Here is a 19,753-nt window from a genome sequence, read left to right as displayed (position 1 = left end):
CTGGCCAAAAGTGTGGCTTCCAAAAACAGGTATGAAAGTATGAAGCCCTAAATAAAATTATCGAGGAGTATTACGGAGGACTTTACGCAACAGTTAGGACGAAAGACGGCGGCCAGATTACCGTGCGTGACAGCTTTCGTATCATAGTTACTGCTGTCAACTGATACCTAACAGAGAAAGAATACAAACGCTCAGTTATTCTCGAGAGAGGTTTTGAAGTTTGAAGCAAATTCTTGACGAAAAAGCCTTACTACTCTGGTAACAAGGCAAAGGCAAGCGGCCGAACTGGTAAGCCATGACACGATATAAAGGCAACTTGAGAGTCACTTTTTTGAATGGATATTATTAACTAGTAATGACTCTATTTTTCTCGTGCAATTCGGGATATATCAGCTATCGTACATTTTTCAAAGACTTAAAATTGCACTCACCCTACAGGCTCGTGAAGTTTGGTTAGCCTTGGAAAAAAAGTTACTCGCGCTGATTAATTCCAATTGCACTCGAAATCATGTGATAATTTCTCGATTGCCATGAAAGCAACTATTAGAGAATCCCAAACCAACAATTTTGTGGGAACTGCGTAAAATAATTTTCTCTGATAAACGGTGTAGTAATTCCAGCGCAGATGATTCTAAGTAACCGATTCCTATAGCAGTTTTCAGCCACTTAAGTCAATAAAAGATATTCGATTTGTACGGTGTTGAGTGGGTATATTGTTCAACAATACAAGATCAATCACGTTACATTAATTGGAGAACAATGTCTAACAGGATATACAATAAGGGGTGTGTTTTTGGAGAGGTGTTGATACAATCTTTTTCTAATTGCAGATCATCGCAGAAAAATTTTTTGAAAGGTTATTTTTTCTTGACAATTTTTAAGCTCATCATGCATTGAGTGTTTTGCTTTTCCTTCGTCTGCCTTGTGTTTCAGTCATGAATAAATTCTTAATCAATGTTGCATGTTATTTTTTTACCTTAACGATCGAGATGCGTTCGTGGATCACCTTATATAGTGTTTCGTTGCCTTTTACAATAAGTGACAATTTCAAGCGTTGAATCTTACGAAAATATCAACCTTTATTATGGTTGTCTTTCTAAGTCAAGAATATTCCTCTCCACCAAAACTGTTCTCATGGCAGACCTAGCTCACTCAAGGCAAAAGTAGAGATGATTTGATTTTAATTTTCGATGTAGTCTGCATGAATGATCACCAGCAAACTAACCCTTGATTAATTTTTTTAACAATAGACAGATGTTAAGTTTACGTTCAATGTTTAGATGATCAGGAGCTCTTAAATAAAAGTAAGGCAAGAGGCTTATTTAGTTCTTCTTCAAGAGTTAACCTGGAGCTAGAAGAATCAACCAGAAAAGACTGAACAGCTTCACTGAAGCACCTAACAAAGCTACGTCTTTCTAAGTACTTCAGTTTTGTTTTTTTTTTGCGACATGCTATTGCTAGCCATAAGAAAAAGGTTTGGATACTTTTTCTTTTTTATTTGATTAGCGTCCTGGATGTCTTAGAAGACTGTTGCTTTTGTGTAGATATATATTCTTTTGCTTTCATAAATATCCTAACAGATTTGAGTGGGTTTTTTCGCCGAATGTCGTTTTGAATACAAATTCAGTCCTCTCAGTGCTCCTTAGTTTTTCATAGTCTCAAATTGTTGTAACTTTGTCAGGTTTGCCTTCTTTAACAGTTCACCTGCTAGTGTACTAACCTTTTCACCCGACTGAAGAGGTCACGACGAAAATTGTGTATTGTCCGAGAGCGCAGCGACACAGTTATTAACCTTTAAGTCTTAACCGCTCAATCGGAAGTCGTCTACAGGAGCAAAAAGCAAATTAATGCCACAAACAGCCAAGCCTATTTCCTCATACACCTTCCGCTAACCTGTTAGCTAACAGCTCAGGAGCCGCCCAACTGTTCTTTATGCTCTGGCCGAGTATTTTGCTTTCCAAGTCGGTGGTAAGTAAAGCTTTGAGCGAGTTAGGAAGTTATCGCGATTCAACTTAACACTCAAAGGGTTTAACATCTAATTGGTTGGTTGGGGTTTTTAAATCAATCACATAAAGGATAAAAATTACTGCTTCGAGTTTTCTCACGTTTAGAGCGTTCACGTTAGGAATGTTCGCTCGGAAAATATGTTATCCCTTAGGGGACTTTCGCCCAAAAATGTTGTTTTACTCATGTCAAATATTTTCTTTATAAATCTAGATTTTTTTAGCTCCAATGTCGTGCTGGGTCGTAAAAACAAAAACGCTGGCTTAGCAACTATGTCACCAGTGCGACACGGTTAGATGTATTATGTCAGTGTTTGAATTCTAAGCAGGGGGGTTTTGTTGATATGACGTCAATTCCTGAAAAGAGCCTCGGGCAAATTTTTTTTCAACAAAAGCTCGAACTTAACGGCTCATTTTGCGCAATAATTATTGGCTCTTGTGGGGTAAGCATCTCACCTGCGTTGGAAACTTCGTTCGCAAATTTTGGGGTACAATTTATGACCGACTCATGATGGATGTAGTTTCTGCAGTTACCTGTACAAAGACTATGTAAGTTAGAACTTCCATAGTATGTACACATCTTTAACTTTGAAGCTAGCTCGCCCGGAAAGGAAAAACAGGATTCAGAAATTAGAAAAGAGCCAAAGAAGTAAAGAAATGTTTCCCAGATACACAGCAGCAGGTATGTTCGAGAATTGGTTGTAGCTAATAAGAAAATAAGAACGCACTTATATCATTTCATTTATAATGAATGCACAAGTTCACAGACATTGCATGCTTTTCCCTGATCAGTCGAGCGGAAATCAATGATATGGCTTTTAAACTAAAGTGGAAAAATTAGCTGGACGTGCAAAATAATTTCTCCCTCACCTAGTATCTTTTCATCACTCGTCTATATTCTGAAATTCAGTAAATAAGAAAAATTATTTCGGTTCCTGAATATTCGCTCACATTTCTTGAAAACTGGACAATAAACCAAACCCTAAATTATTTCTAACCATTGGATCGAAACATCAATTTTACCAGCTCGTCTAATAAAGTACGGTAGTCGGTTTTTATTGTATCACCGAGTTTAAACAATTTAAAGAAGCGTAATCATGTTTATTATATTTGAATAGAAGGCCATACAATTTTGCAGTTTTATAGCAACAATTATACTACAATGCCACTTCAGTACCATGGTTATAAATTAGGCTAAGCAGAACGTTAGACGCCTGTTTACTTCGTTGCATGGCGAGATAAATAGACGAATATTCTGGAAACATATTCTTTTGTTTTTTCGGTCTGGTACATTGTCTGAAACACGGTGATAGGAAAGGGAAATTTCGTTAGCTTCCCGCTATAAGTTAGCGTACATAGATAATGTTTGTTACGAAACCCTTCAAAACTCTTCTTGAGGAGCTTAGTGATAATAAACATCTCAATTTCAAAAATTAGGTATTTCTAATTTCCGTTTTATGCCTGAGAGACTATTGGAATTGCAATGCCATCTTCGAAATTATATCCAAATTTTTGGATCACTGGATGCCGGTACCTAGAGCGCGTAATCTTTGAGAAATGTGCTGGTATTAAAAGCAGTGCTAGGCCACGAAATGTACCAAAGGATCTACAAACACAGCAAAATACTCGCAAGTCTTTCCGGACTGAAGAGACCAAAACATAATTATTATTTACAATAACAAACGATTTCAAGGAGACAGATACTGAGAAGGAAGAAAAGCATCATCAAGAAGATAATGATTGACTTTAAATAAAATTATTACGACTGAAATCTCTAGAATTGTATGACATATTGTGGGGAAAACTGTTATCAAGATTTTGGAAGCGGAGGAAGTTACTCAGTTACCAACGGAATGACATATTCTCTCGCTGTTACTTAGATGAAAATTGCGTTAATGCAAAAACATGCATATTGAAGTTGAAATCGTCTTGACTAGAACCAAGAAAACTTCGGAAATAAAAAAGATTATCAAAATGACGATATCTGGGAACGAGAGGACAAATACTATAAGGAAATGCATTTAAGGTTTACTAGCGGCCAGTCCCAAACGATCAAATATAGAAGACCGTACATTAACGAGAAACTGGAAGTAAGTCCCAAGCTAGTTGAGCGACCTACGAGAACATTTTAAAAGTTGTGGAATTTTACAAACCCTTTCTGTAAAAAAAATTCCACGGCGAAATGCAAATGAGTTCCACGGAAGGTCCTGAACGATATTAGGAAAATTATAACGACAGCCTAACTATCCCTAACAACACAATTTGAAACTTTGTAAATGCTGCGTCTGTTTTCAATCCTATGCTTACTTGGGTCTTGATTTCAGTATACTTTTCAAATATTTCAATAAATACAATCAGAGAGGTAAGAATGAGGTCCCTGCGAGCCTCGGGTGATTTGTCCCAAAATAGAAACAATCACTTATGTTATTAATAGAGAAAAATTATGTTAACGTTATTCATAAGGAAATTCCTTTCACTATTGTGCCATCTACTTATCCTTAAATCAGATGACGCTTTGAAGAAATGTGAAGGAAACCACAGGTTCCTTCATGCTGTGATAATTCCGCGGCGATGGATATTTTAGGCTCCCCATCATCCACTGGGAAACGCCAGTTTGACGCTAGATAATGGCTATTTGGGAAAGAAAAAAAAAACTTTTTGGTTTGCCATCCAGTTTAAACTTACAAGCCACGAATAGTTTTGCTCATCTGTTTGACGTTTATTCAGTTCTAGCGTCATCAGCCTTTTCCCCTCGCTAATCCGGGCCAAGAAGGAACTTTAACTTTCGTCGATGTAAGTCATTAATGACTGTATCGATGCAACAGAATTTTGGTATAACAGATGTTTCGTCTGTTTAGTTGCTTGAAAGGAATTGCTTTCGCAACATAAAGCGTTATTTTTCCTTTCTTTTCCTTAATCATGATGAATTCGATCTCTTGATGTATTTTATGTATCGTTACGCAGATTTTCAAATGCAGTCTGAGGATTAAACTTTTCTTTTTTGGGAAACGTGATTGCGTCATCGTCAATGGACAATATTTTGTTCACTGTGGCTGCTCCATTTTTCTCGAGATCTTTGATTTCGTACTTCTCATCCAAAAAAGCTATCAATCTCCCTCGCTGCTCGCCAGTGGAGCACTGATTAGCTATCCACTGAGCTGTCTGTTTGCTAATGAGTCCTAACACATACTTTTCCCACAGATGGGCTGATTTTCCAACCTGCGTTTTGAGGATATTTTCTTCGGTCTCTTTCTTCCGTAGAAATGATTTTGATTTCGGGGGTAGTTCCAGAGTGCTTCCTTTACTATCTGGCATGCAAAGTGCATGTTTTCTGGGTAAGACTTGCCTGGAACTTGATTTCAACGATTTGTCGTTGTTTTTTCGCCGCCCTGGAGATATAGAAAGGTCTTTAATCTTGTACAACTCTTTCATGTCAGACGAAAAGTACGATGATAAATTCGGGTCCCCCATATATTGAATTACTTCTTCAGTAAAATGCAGCGTCGGTATACATAATGCTTTGGTATTTTTCTTAGAAATGGTCCATTCCTGTGCCTGTTGTTTTTTCCCCAACCGAGAACTATGCTTTGAATTAAATTTAGGAAACTCCGACTCCCGCTTGTATGCGTAATTTTTGACGAAATCTTTGACATAAGCGGCTCTATTCTTGGTCGTAATTTCAATTCCTTCAGGTGTCGAAATATTGTACCCTTGAAATAATTCTGATTTGTATTGAAGATCGCCAAATTTCGTTGACTCCTCAGTTTCTCTCTGATATTTCCATGGTTTTTTTAAAGATGGATTTTTCCACATAACATCATCCACTGCGTGGGGTTGTTTTTGCGATGAATTCGCGGCACGCTTTGCTGTCGAAGTAGAGTATCGGTCTCCATTGATAAAGGGCAAAAAGGGATGCCTCCGATCCATGACTGATTTAGTTTCAGAGAGAAATGTCTATGCTCGTGCAACGTAGAAATAATGAACTTGGTTTTGCAGTCCTGTTGCTATGAACCATTCCAGGTGGTGTGAACATTGGACCAAAATTCAAAACAAATCGAATTACTTTGTAGAACTCTGTTAGGCAGTCGATTCACTATTGGTAGAATTTTAAACCACTACTGGCCTAATTATACCACGTTCGCTTTGTTTCACAATGTGTTGTGTCAAATAAAACAGTTTTATGTTGAAAGATAGATGGATATTGATACAAAACGGCAGGATGTAATAGCAAGACCCTTTCTTAATGATCCAAAAATACATGCGTGGGCCACTGCAGGAATTATTTTAGTAAAATACAAAAGTAGCTTTACTCGATTATAGCGCTTTATTTTTGAGGCATGACGAAATTTTTTTGCGGTGCTTTCTTGAAATGGGTCTCTAAAGATAAATATTTTGTTCTTCCGTTATCGTTTTAAGACGAGTATGGCAATAAAACTGTCATGGGCTTAGGATTGATCACAGGCTGGGAATGTCGCGCATTTTAAATAACTTAGAACGCGAGAGATCAATTAGAGAAAATGCATTCAAATACAGATACAGATACAGATACAGATCTTTACTGAGGCTCCCTAAATGGGTTTTTCAGCATCAATTCAGTTATGTGCTGAAATAGAAAGGGCAACGTAAAAGATAGTTGCTGTAAAACGATCGCAACGCAAACTAACTGCCTGCAGCAAATCAGAAGATGAGAATTTTGGATAGAACTTGGAAAAACGGACTGTTCATAGACCTATTGGAAAATTATATTGGGTTAACTGTTCACGATGGCAAGAATCATATTTTCAGTTCGGCCAGACCTAATAGATAAAAAGCTCCATCGCTCTCGTTCTCAGATCGAGTCTGTCTTAGAGCAGGAAACGAGCCTCGTTTACTTCCGCCGTTAAATTTATAATTTATTTTTATTCAATATCTAACATTTTGATAGCAAAGATAAAACAATAATAATTAAAATATATAAATAAAATACTCCGAACTGAGTAAAAAGCCTCAGACAACTAGGGAGATATTAGTGGGGTAATGGCTTTTACGACTAACGGGAAACAAAAATTGTTAAAAATTAATTTCACTTGTCTTGAAAAATTAATGATTAATTTTTTTTTATTCTAAAGCACCCTAGCTAAGACCATTCGTTTACTCATTTTTTATTTAGATAAAAAAAAAAAGTGATTACGGTCTATAGGAATGGCATTTACCTTCAGAAACAACCATGAATTATAACAGAAAGGATAAATGTATCCTTTATTGACCTTAATGTATACGAGAGATTATATATAGGTTATTTTCTATTCATGTATAGAAATAAAATATATATATATATGAAGATTGTGATCTTCGATGAGAGAAACTTGGTACTGTGAATTTTTTTTACAACCGGCAGTTGAATTCTTTCAGTTCCTACACATAACGGCTAAAGTTTTGGTTTACCTCATCGAAATCTTTAACTAACTTTACATGACCAACTAATTATAAAACTTCGAAGCTTCATGCAAGCGGGTGCGCTAATTCTTTACCAGGGAGTTCTTTTCCTCATATCTTCCAATTACTTCTTAGCGGTATGAAAAAATATAACTTCTTCACGCTGACTTACTAATTAAAAGCAATGCGATGGTACTTTTTTTCATGTACCAAATCGTAACAGGCGTAAAAACTGTGATTTTCAGGCTCAAAGAGAGATAAATGCATCGTGTTGTTATCTTAAATTATACCATGTAGAAAACGACTTTAAATGTATTAATAATTTTTGAGGATTGGTGGCAAATAATTCAATCAGGTTTAGCCTTTGCTCGAGCTGCGTTTTGAAGTATTATTTTCAAATTGACGTCATCTCTGATCTCTGATCTCCTTTTTTTGAAAGGAAAATTTAATTTATTAGAGTATGTTTATCTGTGTTTCTATGCTAGGTTTAGTTTTAATTAAACTGAGTTTTTGCATTTAGGAACCAAGAGCCTCCGCTAATGAGCCCATAACTGCCCCGGTTCGGTACTGGGATCTCACTTCATTTCTCCGCCTTAATTATCATCGTAAAAATTATTTCATCAGGAAGATAAGCTAGCTCTGTGTCCGATTTCTCAATAACCAGGGTAGTGATAATTGCCAAGAAGATCTGTCGTTTAATTACGAGCAGGCAACTTGGAAGAATGAGTCTTGTTCACGCTCGTTCGTTGGGGGCCCATTTATATTGTCTCAGGTACCCGTGACAACCCTTTCCCCGAGGTCCCCTGGCCGAGCTTTCTTATTTCTCAATCAACCTTGTACAAATTGGCAAAGTCGCCTTGGGGGGGCAAGACAACTCCGGAAGAGCGAGTTGTTTCGCCGCGGCATATTGGGTAACCCTGTCAGGTGGGACAAATTTTACTCACATAAACGTCATAAACACTTTGGCTCGCTGGCCTGAGATGAGATGGCTAAAATTGTTTAGGGAGCTCATGTGTTTTAGGTCAGCGGAGAAACTGATTAGGGGACAGATGTTACAACTCACAACTCCATGTAAACGCTCCATAAAGTTTTCCTAAGGGTTGGGGGGGGGGGGGAACCTGGGACCACATAAACAGGAACTAACTTAAGTGGAGGCTCTGGGGTGTTGTTGTTGGTTGACTGTTGGTGAGAGTCTTAACTCTAATTAGATTAATAATCACGACTTCGAGAAAGAACGAAGAGAGCGAATCAATGAGTTGAAAAGATAATAAAGGAATTTACAAGCCAGGAGGCATGTTGACGACTTGCATTCAAACGCAGCGTGTGCAAAAAAGAAAATAAAAGCTGATTTTTCAAACAGTGGAACAATTCCTTTCAGCTAGACCGGCGCGTGTTGTGATAATGAAGTGTTTTGACTTCCCCTGAGTGTTCCACAAGGAGATCGCGTGGTCCTTTGTTTAAAAGAGATTTGGAATCAGGGCTTTAGATCTCTTGAACACAAAAGACATTGTTCCTTAATTTGAAATAACAAGTGTCTTTGCAAAGCCAGCAAATTCTGTTTAAACGATGCGAGCTAGTCGAACAACTCAGTCAATTAAAGAGTGATGTTTTCTGATTCATATCTGAAAAATTTTTTAGTCAACTTCCTGAAAGATAGTGGCTACGACTGACATATTTATGCTTGCTAAAGCCGAATCTAAATGCTTCTTTTCATATTAACCTAATTTAAAACATCGTCTCGCAAATACGTGCTTCAAATTTTTCAATATTTCGTCCGATGAAGTGTTATCTCAAATCCTACCTCTTAAAAATCGTAGAAATTTTGATCCAAAAAAAGAAATGACAAGCGAACAAAAGGCCATTCTGCGGAGTGTTTACAAAAGTCAAATCGTTTTCAAGGAAATTCATGACGTTTTAAAGACGTTACAATTAAAGTTATGCCACATTTTTACATCGGAAAAGGAAGACAATGTAACGTCACTTGGAAACGAAATCGCTACCAGTCATCTCGGAAACAGGAGCATAATGGAAAATTAAGTTGCACAGTGAAGGTAGCTCAATTTTATGCCTGATAGGAGTGATTTGCTCTATCATTTTGTGAGGTCAGCTGCGAAGATTAATTCAGATGACAGGCTAAACGCCGCGAAGTTTACAAAAGAGAGCCAAATTGATTCGGCCCCTGAAGAAGTTGCCTATTGTTTTGGCCAGCTGGCATATTTTAATTAGAGTTTACTTAATAATTCTTTTGTGAGAGGAGCTGTTGTCAATAGAGATAACATATGGACTGAAGAGAGCCCATAAGGAAAAAAAACTGACTCGCAGGAAGAGATGCTCGCAAACATTTCAGGTATTTTTGTAATTCAGCATTTTCCACATTTTCTTAATCTTTTATTTTACAATGTTTCTCGCATCGGCGAAACCGCGCAGAAGCTTAAAGAAAACTGAGTTAATCCGATTCAATACGGCGATAAAATCATTTGAATCTTGCGTTCAATGCTTGTTCGTGAGGTTGGAAATCTATGTCACAATTTGCATATCTAGAAAGCTGTGTTTTACGGCGAAATCGAGATATGAATTCTATTCCTTAGGATAAATATTTCGTTGTTTTATTTCTTGAATGGCCATGCGCTTTAAGAGTCAAATGTCGCGTAAGTTCACAGAAATTTCCGTCCGGACTTCAAGCTTTGCACATGCACTGGTAAGTAACAAGATAGAGCGTAACAAAGTTCGACATTATCAGCGGCCAACTCAAAATGTTTCCTACGAATCCTTATAAATTAGATATTCCAGCGGAAAGCTTCTTTCGTAAAGAAAAACAATATCTTAGAGTTTCAGCCCTGTTTCATAATTGATGTATTCGCGATTATATATCTCACTCAGTGGCGTTTTGCCGAAGACATCTGCTTAGATTTTTAATTAGCTGGCGAAACTCGCTGCTTCGAAGAACTTATCGATCGTGGTTGAGAATTGAGTTTATAGTTTCGCACACCTGCATTACTGGTAGTCTGCTAAACAATGGCGAAATGTTGCGTCAGGTCTTCTCTTAGACCTGAAATCGAGCAGTGCTAGCTTCGGCATTGTTTGTAAATATAAGTGTGGGATTTGCACGGCAAACGAAACGCGTCAATCTTCATTTAAACTTCACGTCGTAGCATGAATTCAACATCCATGAAAATCACAAAGAATGAAGAAATTGAAAAATAAGAAATTGTCACTAAGGTTAGTATTAAAGTTCCGATTCGTGGCGATTTCCCGCTTTCTAATTGGTCGGAATCGTTTCAAGAATTTAATGATACTATTTATAAACTTTTTTTCGCAAGTTAGTTCGCGAAGTCGTTTCCGAACGGTTTTGCAATGAATCGAATCATTAGTCGAGACATACTTCCTAAAAGTAATACTCTCCAATATCACTGCGACATAGCAGGAAAGAAAAGTGTTTCGACCTCATGAATTATACACGAGAAAGCATGCCACTTTGAACAATAAAATATTCGCCCATCTGGCCAGTAATTTATTCTACCGTGAACTGTATCCAGCGGTTCATATTTTCAAACGGCAGCTTGAAGACTCACATCCGAGCAACAAACGGAGCACTTGACTAAACAGGACATGAATTTAAAGTGAAATCGCTCGCTCGTGAAACCTATTAATTACACAAGGCGTACGACACATCAAAATTCACTTCAAATCACAACTGATAGAGAGAGACACAGCAACCGACAGCTGCTTGTTACCGACTGCGTTATCCTCTAGTGGGGATAATACGGCAGCGAAGGAAACACAAGCGCGTATTTAATAGCTTGAAATGGATCTGCGAGTTGTTCATGGTACCCGTGATTCTATCGCAGGAAGTATGTTTGCGCCCCGAGTGGATAACCGAGAAGAACTTCAGTTCGCGGATTTCCGAAGTAGGGAGGCGGACAATATGAGACGGGCAGATGTCAGGCATAAGCCGTTCATGCAGCCAGTGTACAGAACATCCAAGGACATCGACAGCAGACAGCGAATCACGCCATCAGAACGACATAACGGAGTGATTCGACCCGAATTTACGAGGTGAGTCAACGAGATTATTTTAATAGAATTTGATCGATGATTCCTGGCTGGATTATTGAGAAAAATATATTGAGAGTATTCTTGGGGACTTGGGGAATAATTGAATTAAAAATCGGCTTTAAAAGAAGCTCTTGTCTCCCGCAAGGTTTTACCTATACGATATACCTCCTACAAGGGCGGTAAATACGGCAAGTTATTTACTTCAACAATGGTTCTAAACTTGGCAATTTGAGTTTGACAATCTCACATAATGATGGATTCGAGTCAGTACAGCTCTTCTTCAAATCTTCAAGTTGAATTTTTACCATGTCCTTAATTTTTTATGTATTATTAATATTGCGTTCATTTGTTTTGCCATGTTTGTCATCTAATTTAATGGAAATTACACATTTGTCGAGGTTACACAATTACTCCGGCGAAAATTACCCAAACTGTTCATTAAAATTCGGTTTTAAACGGAGCCTTTTTAATGTTTCAACCGGTATAGAATGAAGCTACTCAATCTCTGCTCTGTAATATACAGAGTCGGGTAATTAATTTTTAATTACAAGCAACGTTTGAATAAATGATTAAGGGCTGCAGTGTAAACTGGTAATTACTTTCGCAAAAACATCACTTATTTAGCTGACGGGTTCTTTGACATGCTGAGATAAACTTAACTGACTTGCTCCGAACGAAACATTTAAAATGTCGTACACTCTATATGACCAAGTGCTTTGATACATTTACGGAGTGTAGTTGCTAAGTGTTATTGATTGACTTTAATAGTCAGTAAAGTGACTCTAATATTTTCCACTGCGATGGACACACCGAAAAAGTCAGTTTAGGTCTGAAATAGTTTGATACAAATTCTTACAAAATTACAACATCTTGAAATAATAATATTTGAAAAAATTTTGACAAGACAGAATCTTGAATATCGACCTTTACTCTGACCCGTGAGCTAACAAGCTAGTTTTCTGCGCTTGAAAGATGCCTAATTTCGTTTGCTAACCAAGGAAATTTCACATGTTGCAGCAGTACTCGATGGACGATTCATTTATTAGCCCTTTCAAACTCAGGCTAGAATCGCATAACTACACCGTTATGTGTTAAGTGAATTTTCCAAAATATGCAGAAACAAAATAATTGTAATCTGTGGCTTGTATCATCTGCAGCAAAAGGCAAGTCGACCTTTTAAGATCTGTTTTAACTTTTTACATTGCTGACAACTGCATAAACTCTTTCAGAAATCATTTTATACTGCCGGTTTGATAACTAAGTTATACTTAAACAACATCTTCTCGGTTAATATGGTATAGCTTCCTTTACATTCAGATCAAAGACTCCATAATTTTCCGGCTCAATGAAGCTCATCTTTGAAGTAAACATGTAATCTTGCTTCGTGATTTCTTATCCCGTGTCAATGATTGCTCTGGAAACTATGAATCACTCTTAACATTCCTCCAGCGACTGCCCTTTTCCGCGATTGCAAGAATTAAAGTTTAATTAAAAAAGGCCCCTTTTTTCGGCATGTGCCGAGATCCGTACGTGATCGGTGAAGTAGAGTGTGACAAAGCTAAGCTTGCATTTATATTTTTAGCTCAAAATTCCGAGAATAGTAGAAAACTAAAGCTAATGTAGTCTGTGCAGGTTTCAACTGAGACAAAATGATTATTGCTGAGCTGATGCTCGATTCAGAGTTCGGTCTGAAAAATTTGAGCAAGAGTGATTACATGGATGAATTTCTGAGCTCACGAGCGAACAAATATGCACAAGTACAGATTAGTCAGACAGCGGATCAAATATATGATATGCCTTATAATTACAACCCAATATAATCCAGTCTATATGGCATAATCTGTTTTAAGAACACAATATTATCGCTCTTTGCATGATGCCAATCAGGGTTTATTTCAGATTTTTTTTGCTTTATCTGTTTTCGGGAGAAGCTTGCTGAGAGACAAACCAGAAACAAAAACAACAACAACATGAACACATCCTTTCCTTTGAGTTAACAGGAGTTAAACACGTTCTAATAATCTTTTTGCATGGCGGACCTACATTATCTTTGTGTTTCTTTATGCTAAGGTGTTCTTCATAGGAGCAAACTCATGGAAATTCAAAACGTTTGTCATATAGTGACAGCGGGAAAAGTCATTCCTTTCATCATGTGTCGGCGTGTATTCTCAGATTGCGTCTGCTTTACACGTGAAAGCCTTAAAATCGTAAGTAAGCGCTGCTGCCTCAGCTGAAACTCTGAAAAAAAAAGGACTGGAAGGAAAATTTACTTAGAATTATTAATGATTTTATTGTTAGAATAACTACTGGCAAAAACCTTGTGCGCGCTAGCCGGTAGCCTCAGACTGTAAAAAGCTAAACCTTAATCGCCGTAAAGTAATTTTCAACTGAATGTCGAGAGTAGTCCAGGATTGCCATGATTTTTCTTTACTTCGCTTTGTGATTGGTCCTGAAAACTCGTGCCATGCTCTAAACCAATTAGACACGAAACGAAACACCAATCGTGACTTGGTCGCCCGCGTTTTCCCGCTCTTTTAATTTGGTAGTTTGCCAGTTTTCATTTCGAGCCATCATTGATTATTGATGACGCAAACCTTTGTTATGATTGGCTGTTGTGATTGCTTTGGTTTTGGTTTTACGACAATCAATTGAAAACTGCTCAGTTTTAAATTTGAGTATTAGTGGAAATGATATAAAGTATATAAAGTCGTGCTACGGAAACACGGGGAAAATAATTTTGGAGGAGCCTCGCCCGAGTTCACTGCCAATACAGAAGAGATGAAGTAATTGGGAAACTGGTCTCAGTTTCAGTCTTATTTAGTCGGGTGTAAACCTATTGATGAAACAATGAACTAAAACTCTTGAAAACACAAACATTAGCTGTACATGTGAGGAGACAAAATGGTCAAAATCGTGTCAAGATAAACATAGGCTTGGAATATTTGCAAAAATTCAGTTTCTTTCAAATATCAACCTGTTTTCACTTTAATCATCTTAGTATTTTTCAGTCGGTCACTTTGTTTATAGTCAAAAAACATTTACATGATCTTTTTTCCTGTTTATAATTTTGGATAAGAAATCATACGTTCCAAATTGTTTCTCTAGAACAGTGCGTTTCCGACACGGTTAAAGAAAATGTTCGGGAATACCTCGACCACTGTCGTAAAATTTTCGGCTTTCTCAGTTCAAACTAAAAGCGACTGAATTAAAATATTCAACTGTGGATCATGTTTCCCGAACAAGGCTCCACCATGTAAGATATAATAATATTATAGCATTACTTCCGTGATGATTCCGAACGGATCTGTCAACTCAACACAGAAATGAACAAACTCAAGCTCCTATCTTGCTAGTCCACAGTGCACACTTTAAATCTATCGGATTTACTTAGCTGGCCAAATAAAACTCATCTGTTTCTCATAAATTATTGAAGAAAAGACCGAATTTGAAGGCACAACTTGTGAATTACTACGATAATTTTTTCATCCAACAATTGGCGGGGTCATCTTAAGCATTTTCAAACATTTTATCCAGTTTTAAATTGATTGAAAATGTCAGAAAATTTAAAAGATTGCTTTCCGATGGAAAAACAGTCCCTAATATGGAATCGAAGCAGCTGAATTTGAGACGATCTTAATGCCCTATGAATATTCATTGAGCCCTCGAGCAGACAGCCAAAACCATCTGCTTCAGCGGATTGCACAAATAAACCTTCTTGAATTGAGCCGAGCGGTCTTTTAACGAAGACAATTTACAACTTGATGTTCGTGGGGTCCCGCTATCTTCACACATCGCCGAAGACTGCTCGCCATTATTCAGCGTTCAAAACAGAATGCTTCAACAGAAGTCTGGCGGAGTCACGGACAAACGGCCGAAACAGTGCCCAAGCGAGACACTAAGGTCACTTTAGCTCTCTATTTTATTAATACATGCCGTAGACAAGTAGAGTCAGCAGTTACTACTTGTCGCGACAAAGAGCGCACGGGAGCCAAAAACACACAACTTCAGCGACGTAGTGCAAGGCAATCTTCGCTGATTTATCGATCATAGCGTTTTTAGATTGACAGTAATAACGTTTTCAATGGTTTAACCTGGCTACGAGTTGATGTTCCTGCCTAGATTTGTTCTGCGATCCGTATGGCTTCTTATTAACATGCAATTACTTATTCGGTTACATTATAGTTTCTTTGGACATTTCCGCGAGAGATATGTGGACTTTACATCTGTCACTCTCAGGGTAAACCTCATTACTTGTAATATTATCGGAAATATTTCCGAAAGATTCATCCTCTCAAATGCACGCTCTCCTTTGTTAAGCTCTCCAAAGGGCAGATGGGGCTAGCAAAATCTCTTTAAAAATAGCAGGAACCTTTTTTGTTTTGTTTTACACGCTAAACAAGTTGTAACGAGCAACTATTCAAATACAGCTGCGTAACTAATGCATATGCAACAAATAAATAAAAAAAATATATTGCGCGCCACCAAAATCTACATATAAACAGGTACCAGGCATTCATAATTTGTCGCCTTGAAAAAAAAGGCAGTGAATTTTTAGCAAGTAATGCAAATCAAATTGACATCAAAGATGAGCTTTTTTACAGTGCTGCTAAAAATTAACGGGTGTTTTTTCTTTACCTTGAAAAAGCCGAAATAAATCGTAAGATATAATATTTATAATTACTTCAGAGCAACATGGAAAGGTCTTAAGAGAACGGGGAGCATCAATTTCAGCATTATTCTAGTGTATTCTATGATAACATTTAGGTGATTTAAAGATAAATTTCCGAGCTTAAGGCAAGCCATTTTAAACTTTTCCGAGAACCGCTTCGATTTTGATGTTTTCGGTTTAAAATTGAATATTTCCTTTTAATCGGTTCATATATCTCATCTCTGTACGTTGTTGTTGTTGTTTTATTTAAAGTAAAGTGTCGGCTTATGTAGTTACTTTTTAAAAACGGTATAAGCAAAAGAAAAAAAGCTGGAGATGCAAATTAAAATATTTTTTTTTTAGTTTTCCCCCCGAGGGAAAAGTACAACACAGAGATTTTCTTATTAATGAATGGCTTCCTCCCGTTTTAAATATTATTTTCTTCTGGTTACACTCTCATATGTACCTTTTTTTAATCTTAGTAATGATCAGTGAGAAACTTTAACGCTCTAAGATCATAGTAATAATTTGGCACAAATGTATAAACTCGCCAAGGTTATGTTCAAAGCTTCGCTGAGATGCTTTCCAATATGTTTATGATTGCGCCAGATTGCTCAGGCTAAATACTGAGAGTGCTCGTGGGAAATGAGTTCTGTCAAAGCAGCCTCTGAAATTATTGAGATTTTCGAGAAAAAATCATTTTCTGAAATTACATTGTATTAAAAAAAGATTAATTTTTTTTTCTTTTTTAATTTGGCCCTTGCCATGGTTATCCGTTTTATTTTTTCGTGTGATTAATGAATACGTTTGTACATAATTGCTTTCTTTTTCCGAGACATAATAAGTGTTTGTTATTTATCTTTTATGTTATACAGTCTGTTTTGTTGTACAGTTTAATTACTATTTTTCATAGGCGAAGAACACATCAAAAGTTTTTATACCGGCAAGGTTTCATCATCTGAGCGAAAACCGGAAAACTGCTTTCAAAGTTTTACGGCACAGTATCTTGGCACATGTAGCAAGCGCTCTAATCCGAAATTTCTTGGGAAACTGAACTATATTAATGCTAGATTTATGGCATGAGCTGTGAAGTTCGTTTTCACCGGTAATTTTTTCTGAGTCATCCAACTCCTAAAGGACACTGTTTAGTGTCAAAAAGTTGCATTGGTAAAAAATCATTACTGACTGATATATTAAATTTGGGAGTGGATGATGAGAGGCCTGAAGAAAAAACACAATTTTTGTGATATGTTATCAAGAGATTATAATGCACTTTATGATTTTCTTGATTTTATTGATCATTACATTGTCGGACTGACGCAAAAAAATGTGCGCACGCGTGTGCCTCTCTCGAAATTACTCGCGCGCGGCAGTGCATATGTCTATCTGAGCGTATGCAGCAGTCTTTAAAAAGCCATTTTATTATTTTATTTTGCAGTTTAGCTGATGTTTACGAAGGAGCCCTCCGCAACGTATTGGGTATACAACTTCACCTGGCTCTCGATGATCAGCAGTCGTTTGCACAAGACGCCATAAATGATCTTCTTTTCAGTCGCGAGAAATCCTTACCTGGCCACCACAGGGGGCTACGACATGATCAAAACAACTGTATAAAGAGGGGAAACGAAAACCACCAAAACAGTCTTCCAAGCGATGAAAACAAAAACATTAAAAACGTAGGCTCCTTTCAGGGGCGTACTTCTCTAAGGGACCCTCTGAGGGTTTCTGCAGGGGGTTCTGCCTTTCACGTCCCCCCTAAGAAGTTACGATTAGATGATGATATACCTTATTCCGAAAGGGGATTTCCTATGGAACACTATGGGGTTGCCCCAAGGATGAACTTCCCACCGGACTATCCAAACTCCTTTCATTCCCCGAAAGGAGCACCGGGAATTTACCACCGACGGGTCAACGCGCCTGAAACTGTGTCTCATGCTTACGGAACAAACGGGATTCACATTCCTTCACCCAGGGATCGCTACTCTCTGTGGTCATTCGGACACCATCGAGATCTCTCTAATTTATTCCCGGTTCGGTGTTCTTCTGTTGAAAGCGATCACAGACTTCATCCAGGGAGTTTCGATGGCGACAGGCGGAGAACTATGGACTTCGGGCGCGTAAATGGATTTATGCACGAAAAAACAGCCGTACAGGTTAAAAACGAAAAGGACCCGAGAGATGAAATCACTAAACGCGACCAAAAAGCAATTTTAACCGAAAAACGAAGCCCACTGGCGTCAGAAAAGGAGACAGGACTTGAACGGGATTTGGAAAGAGACAAACTATCGCCAAATTCTTCGTCTTCACCAAAATCTAAACAGGTTCACCCTTTATTGATTCCTCGAAGATCGAGTCCGACGCATGGAGCTGTAGATTTTCGAATGAAAACGCGCTACCGCAGCGCGCTTAGGAAACTGGAAGCCAGAAGAGAAGGAAGGAAAGGAAGCGTAGACGATGCTAAAGAAGAGTTTCTATTCAAGTTAGGACTCGAAAGAATCGAAGCTTGAATGGGTTAACAATTCTACTGATTGACAACTGGAAGATAAATAAATAAATAAAAAATAAAACGAAGTTTTACATGTATATCCACTGAAAAATGATCAACGACAACTACAACAAAGAGTGAGAAAGTAAAATTTACTTTTGATTGGTCAAGTATCTTCTTGGATAAATATAACTCGTGACGTCATGAAATGGATAACTGGTTATTTACGCATGTGCAAAGACGAGGAATTGAAAGATTCAATTAAAAGTAAATGATCTTAGTCGGTTTGAATTCGGAAAGAGAACGCCTCGGCAGAAGCGTATGTTTTTCTTTGTGTAACTTAGGGATTTTTCTGTCTTAGTCGGGAGGCTTACAAAAGTATATATTTATTGTTGATACTCAAACGAAGTCCCGGTATGAATCGCGATAGTAAAAAGCCTCTTGTAACAAAAATTCAGCTTGAATCAGTAAATCGTAAACCTAACTTACAAATTGTTTTAAAGTGCTGAATATAATGGTTGCCATTATTATCACTTATGGCAGAGATTAATACTAACGCGACCAGGTTTTGACTTTTCTATTTAATTTTAAAGTATTTTGCAACGTTAACTTGAAAAAATGGTCGAAATCATGTTAAATTGTATGATATGGAAACTTATCCCTTTAAATGGAAGTAAACTACAATGTTAATCTACTGCAATGCAATTATGGTTAACGACAAAACTTGCAACAAGTTTTTCTTAAAAATCAAAGCTGAAATATAACATTACTAGGCTGGTTGCAATAAAAAGAAGATTTTTCCTGATTTGCATATTCTTTGGTATCATCGACAAGAAAGTGAAAAACATTGATCAACTTTTGCTACGAAAGGAAATGAGTGAAACGCTACCATAGGGTGTAGATTACTAGAGAAACTGCGGTGCTTCGTTGGCGGGGTACTACAACTTAATTTGGTTCTATCAACGGAAATGGTTATGTAAATTATGTAAATTATCACCGTTGAGAGATTCTAAAACGTTAGCCCCTCGTCAGGGCGAAGAACGCGTGTTGATATTGCGTGTGAAAGAAGATAAGAGTTTAGCAGTGAGTAAACATAGCCATAAGTTGCCCAAAAAATCTTAAAAAGTTGCTGATAAAAGTGTCTAA

At 37.4% G+C, this 19,753-nt stretch overlaps 1 protein-coding gene across 5 annotated transcripts; it reads left to right on the top strand.

The window, feature by feature from the left end:
* Positions 1-2,420: 2,420 nt before the first annotated feature.
* On the top strand, positions 2,421-19,412 carry LOC113668663 (uncharacterized). Of its 5 annotated transcripts, none has more exons than XM_027184606.2 (3): positions 2,421-2,685; positions 11,267-11,474; positions 17,561-19,412. In XM_027184606.2, the coding sequence occupies exons 1-3, from the start codon at positions 2,574-2,576 to the stop codon at positions 18,627-18,629; spliced, it is 1,389 nt and encodes a 462-aa protein (XP_027040407.2). In that variant the 5' UTR covers positions 2,421-2,573; the 3' UTR covers positions 18,630-19,412. The 5 variants fall into 5 exon arrangements, with proteins under 5 accessions (XP_027040407.2, XP_027040408.2, XP_089037365.1 ...); XM_027184607.2 differs by lacking the exon at positions 2,421-2,685 and adding an exon at positions 9,174-9,765; XM_089181239.1 differs by lacking the exon at positions 2,421-2,685 and adding an exon at positions 9,740-10,116.
* The last annotated feature ends 341 nt before the right edge of the window (positions 19,413-19,753 follow it).

Source organism: Pocillopora damicornis, chromosome 8 (genome assembly GCF_964200805.1).
Source record: "Pocillopora damicornis chromosome 8, jaPocDami1.2, whole genome shotgun sequence".
In the NCBI taxonomy this organism is placed as follows: domain Eukaryota; kingdom Metazoa; phylum Cnidaria; class Anthozoa; order Scleractinia; family Pocilloporidae; genus Pocillopora; species Pocillopora damicornis.
The sequence above is the reverse complement of the archived record's forward strand: the minus strand, read 5'-3'. Positions and strand labels throughout refer to the sequence as shown.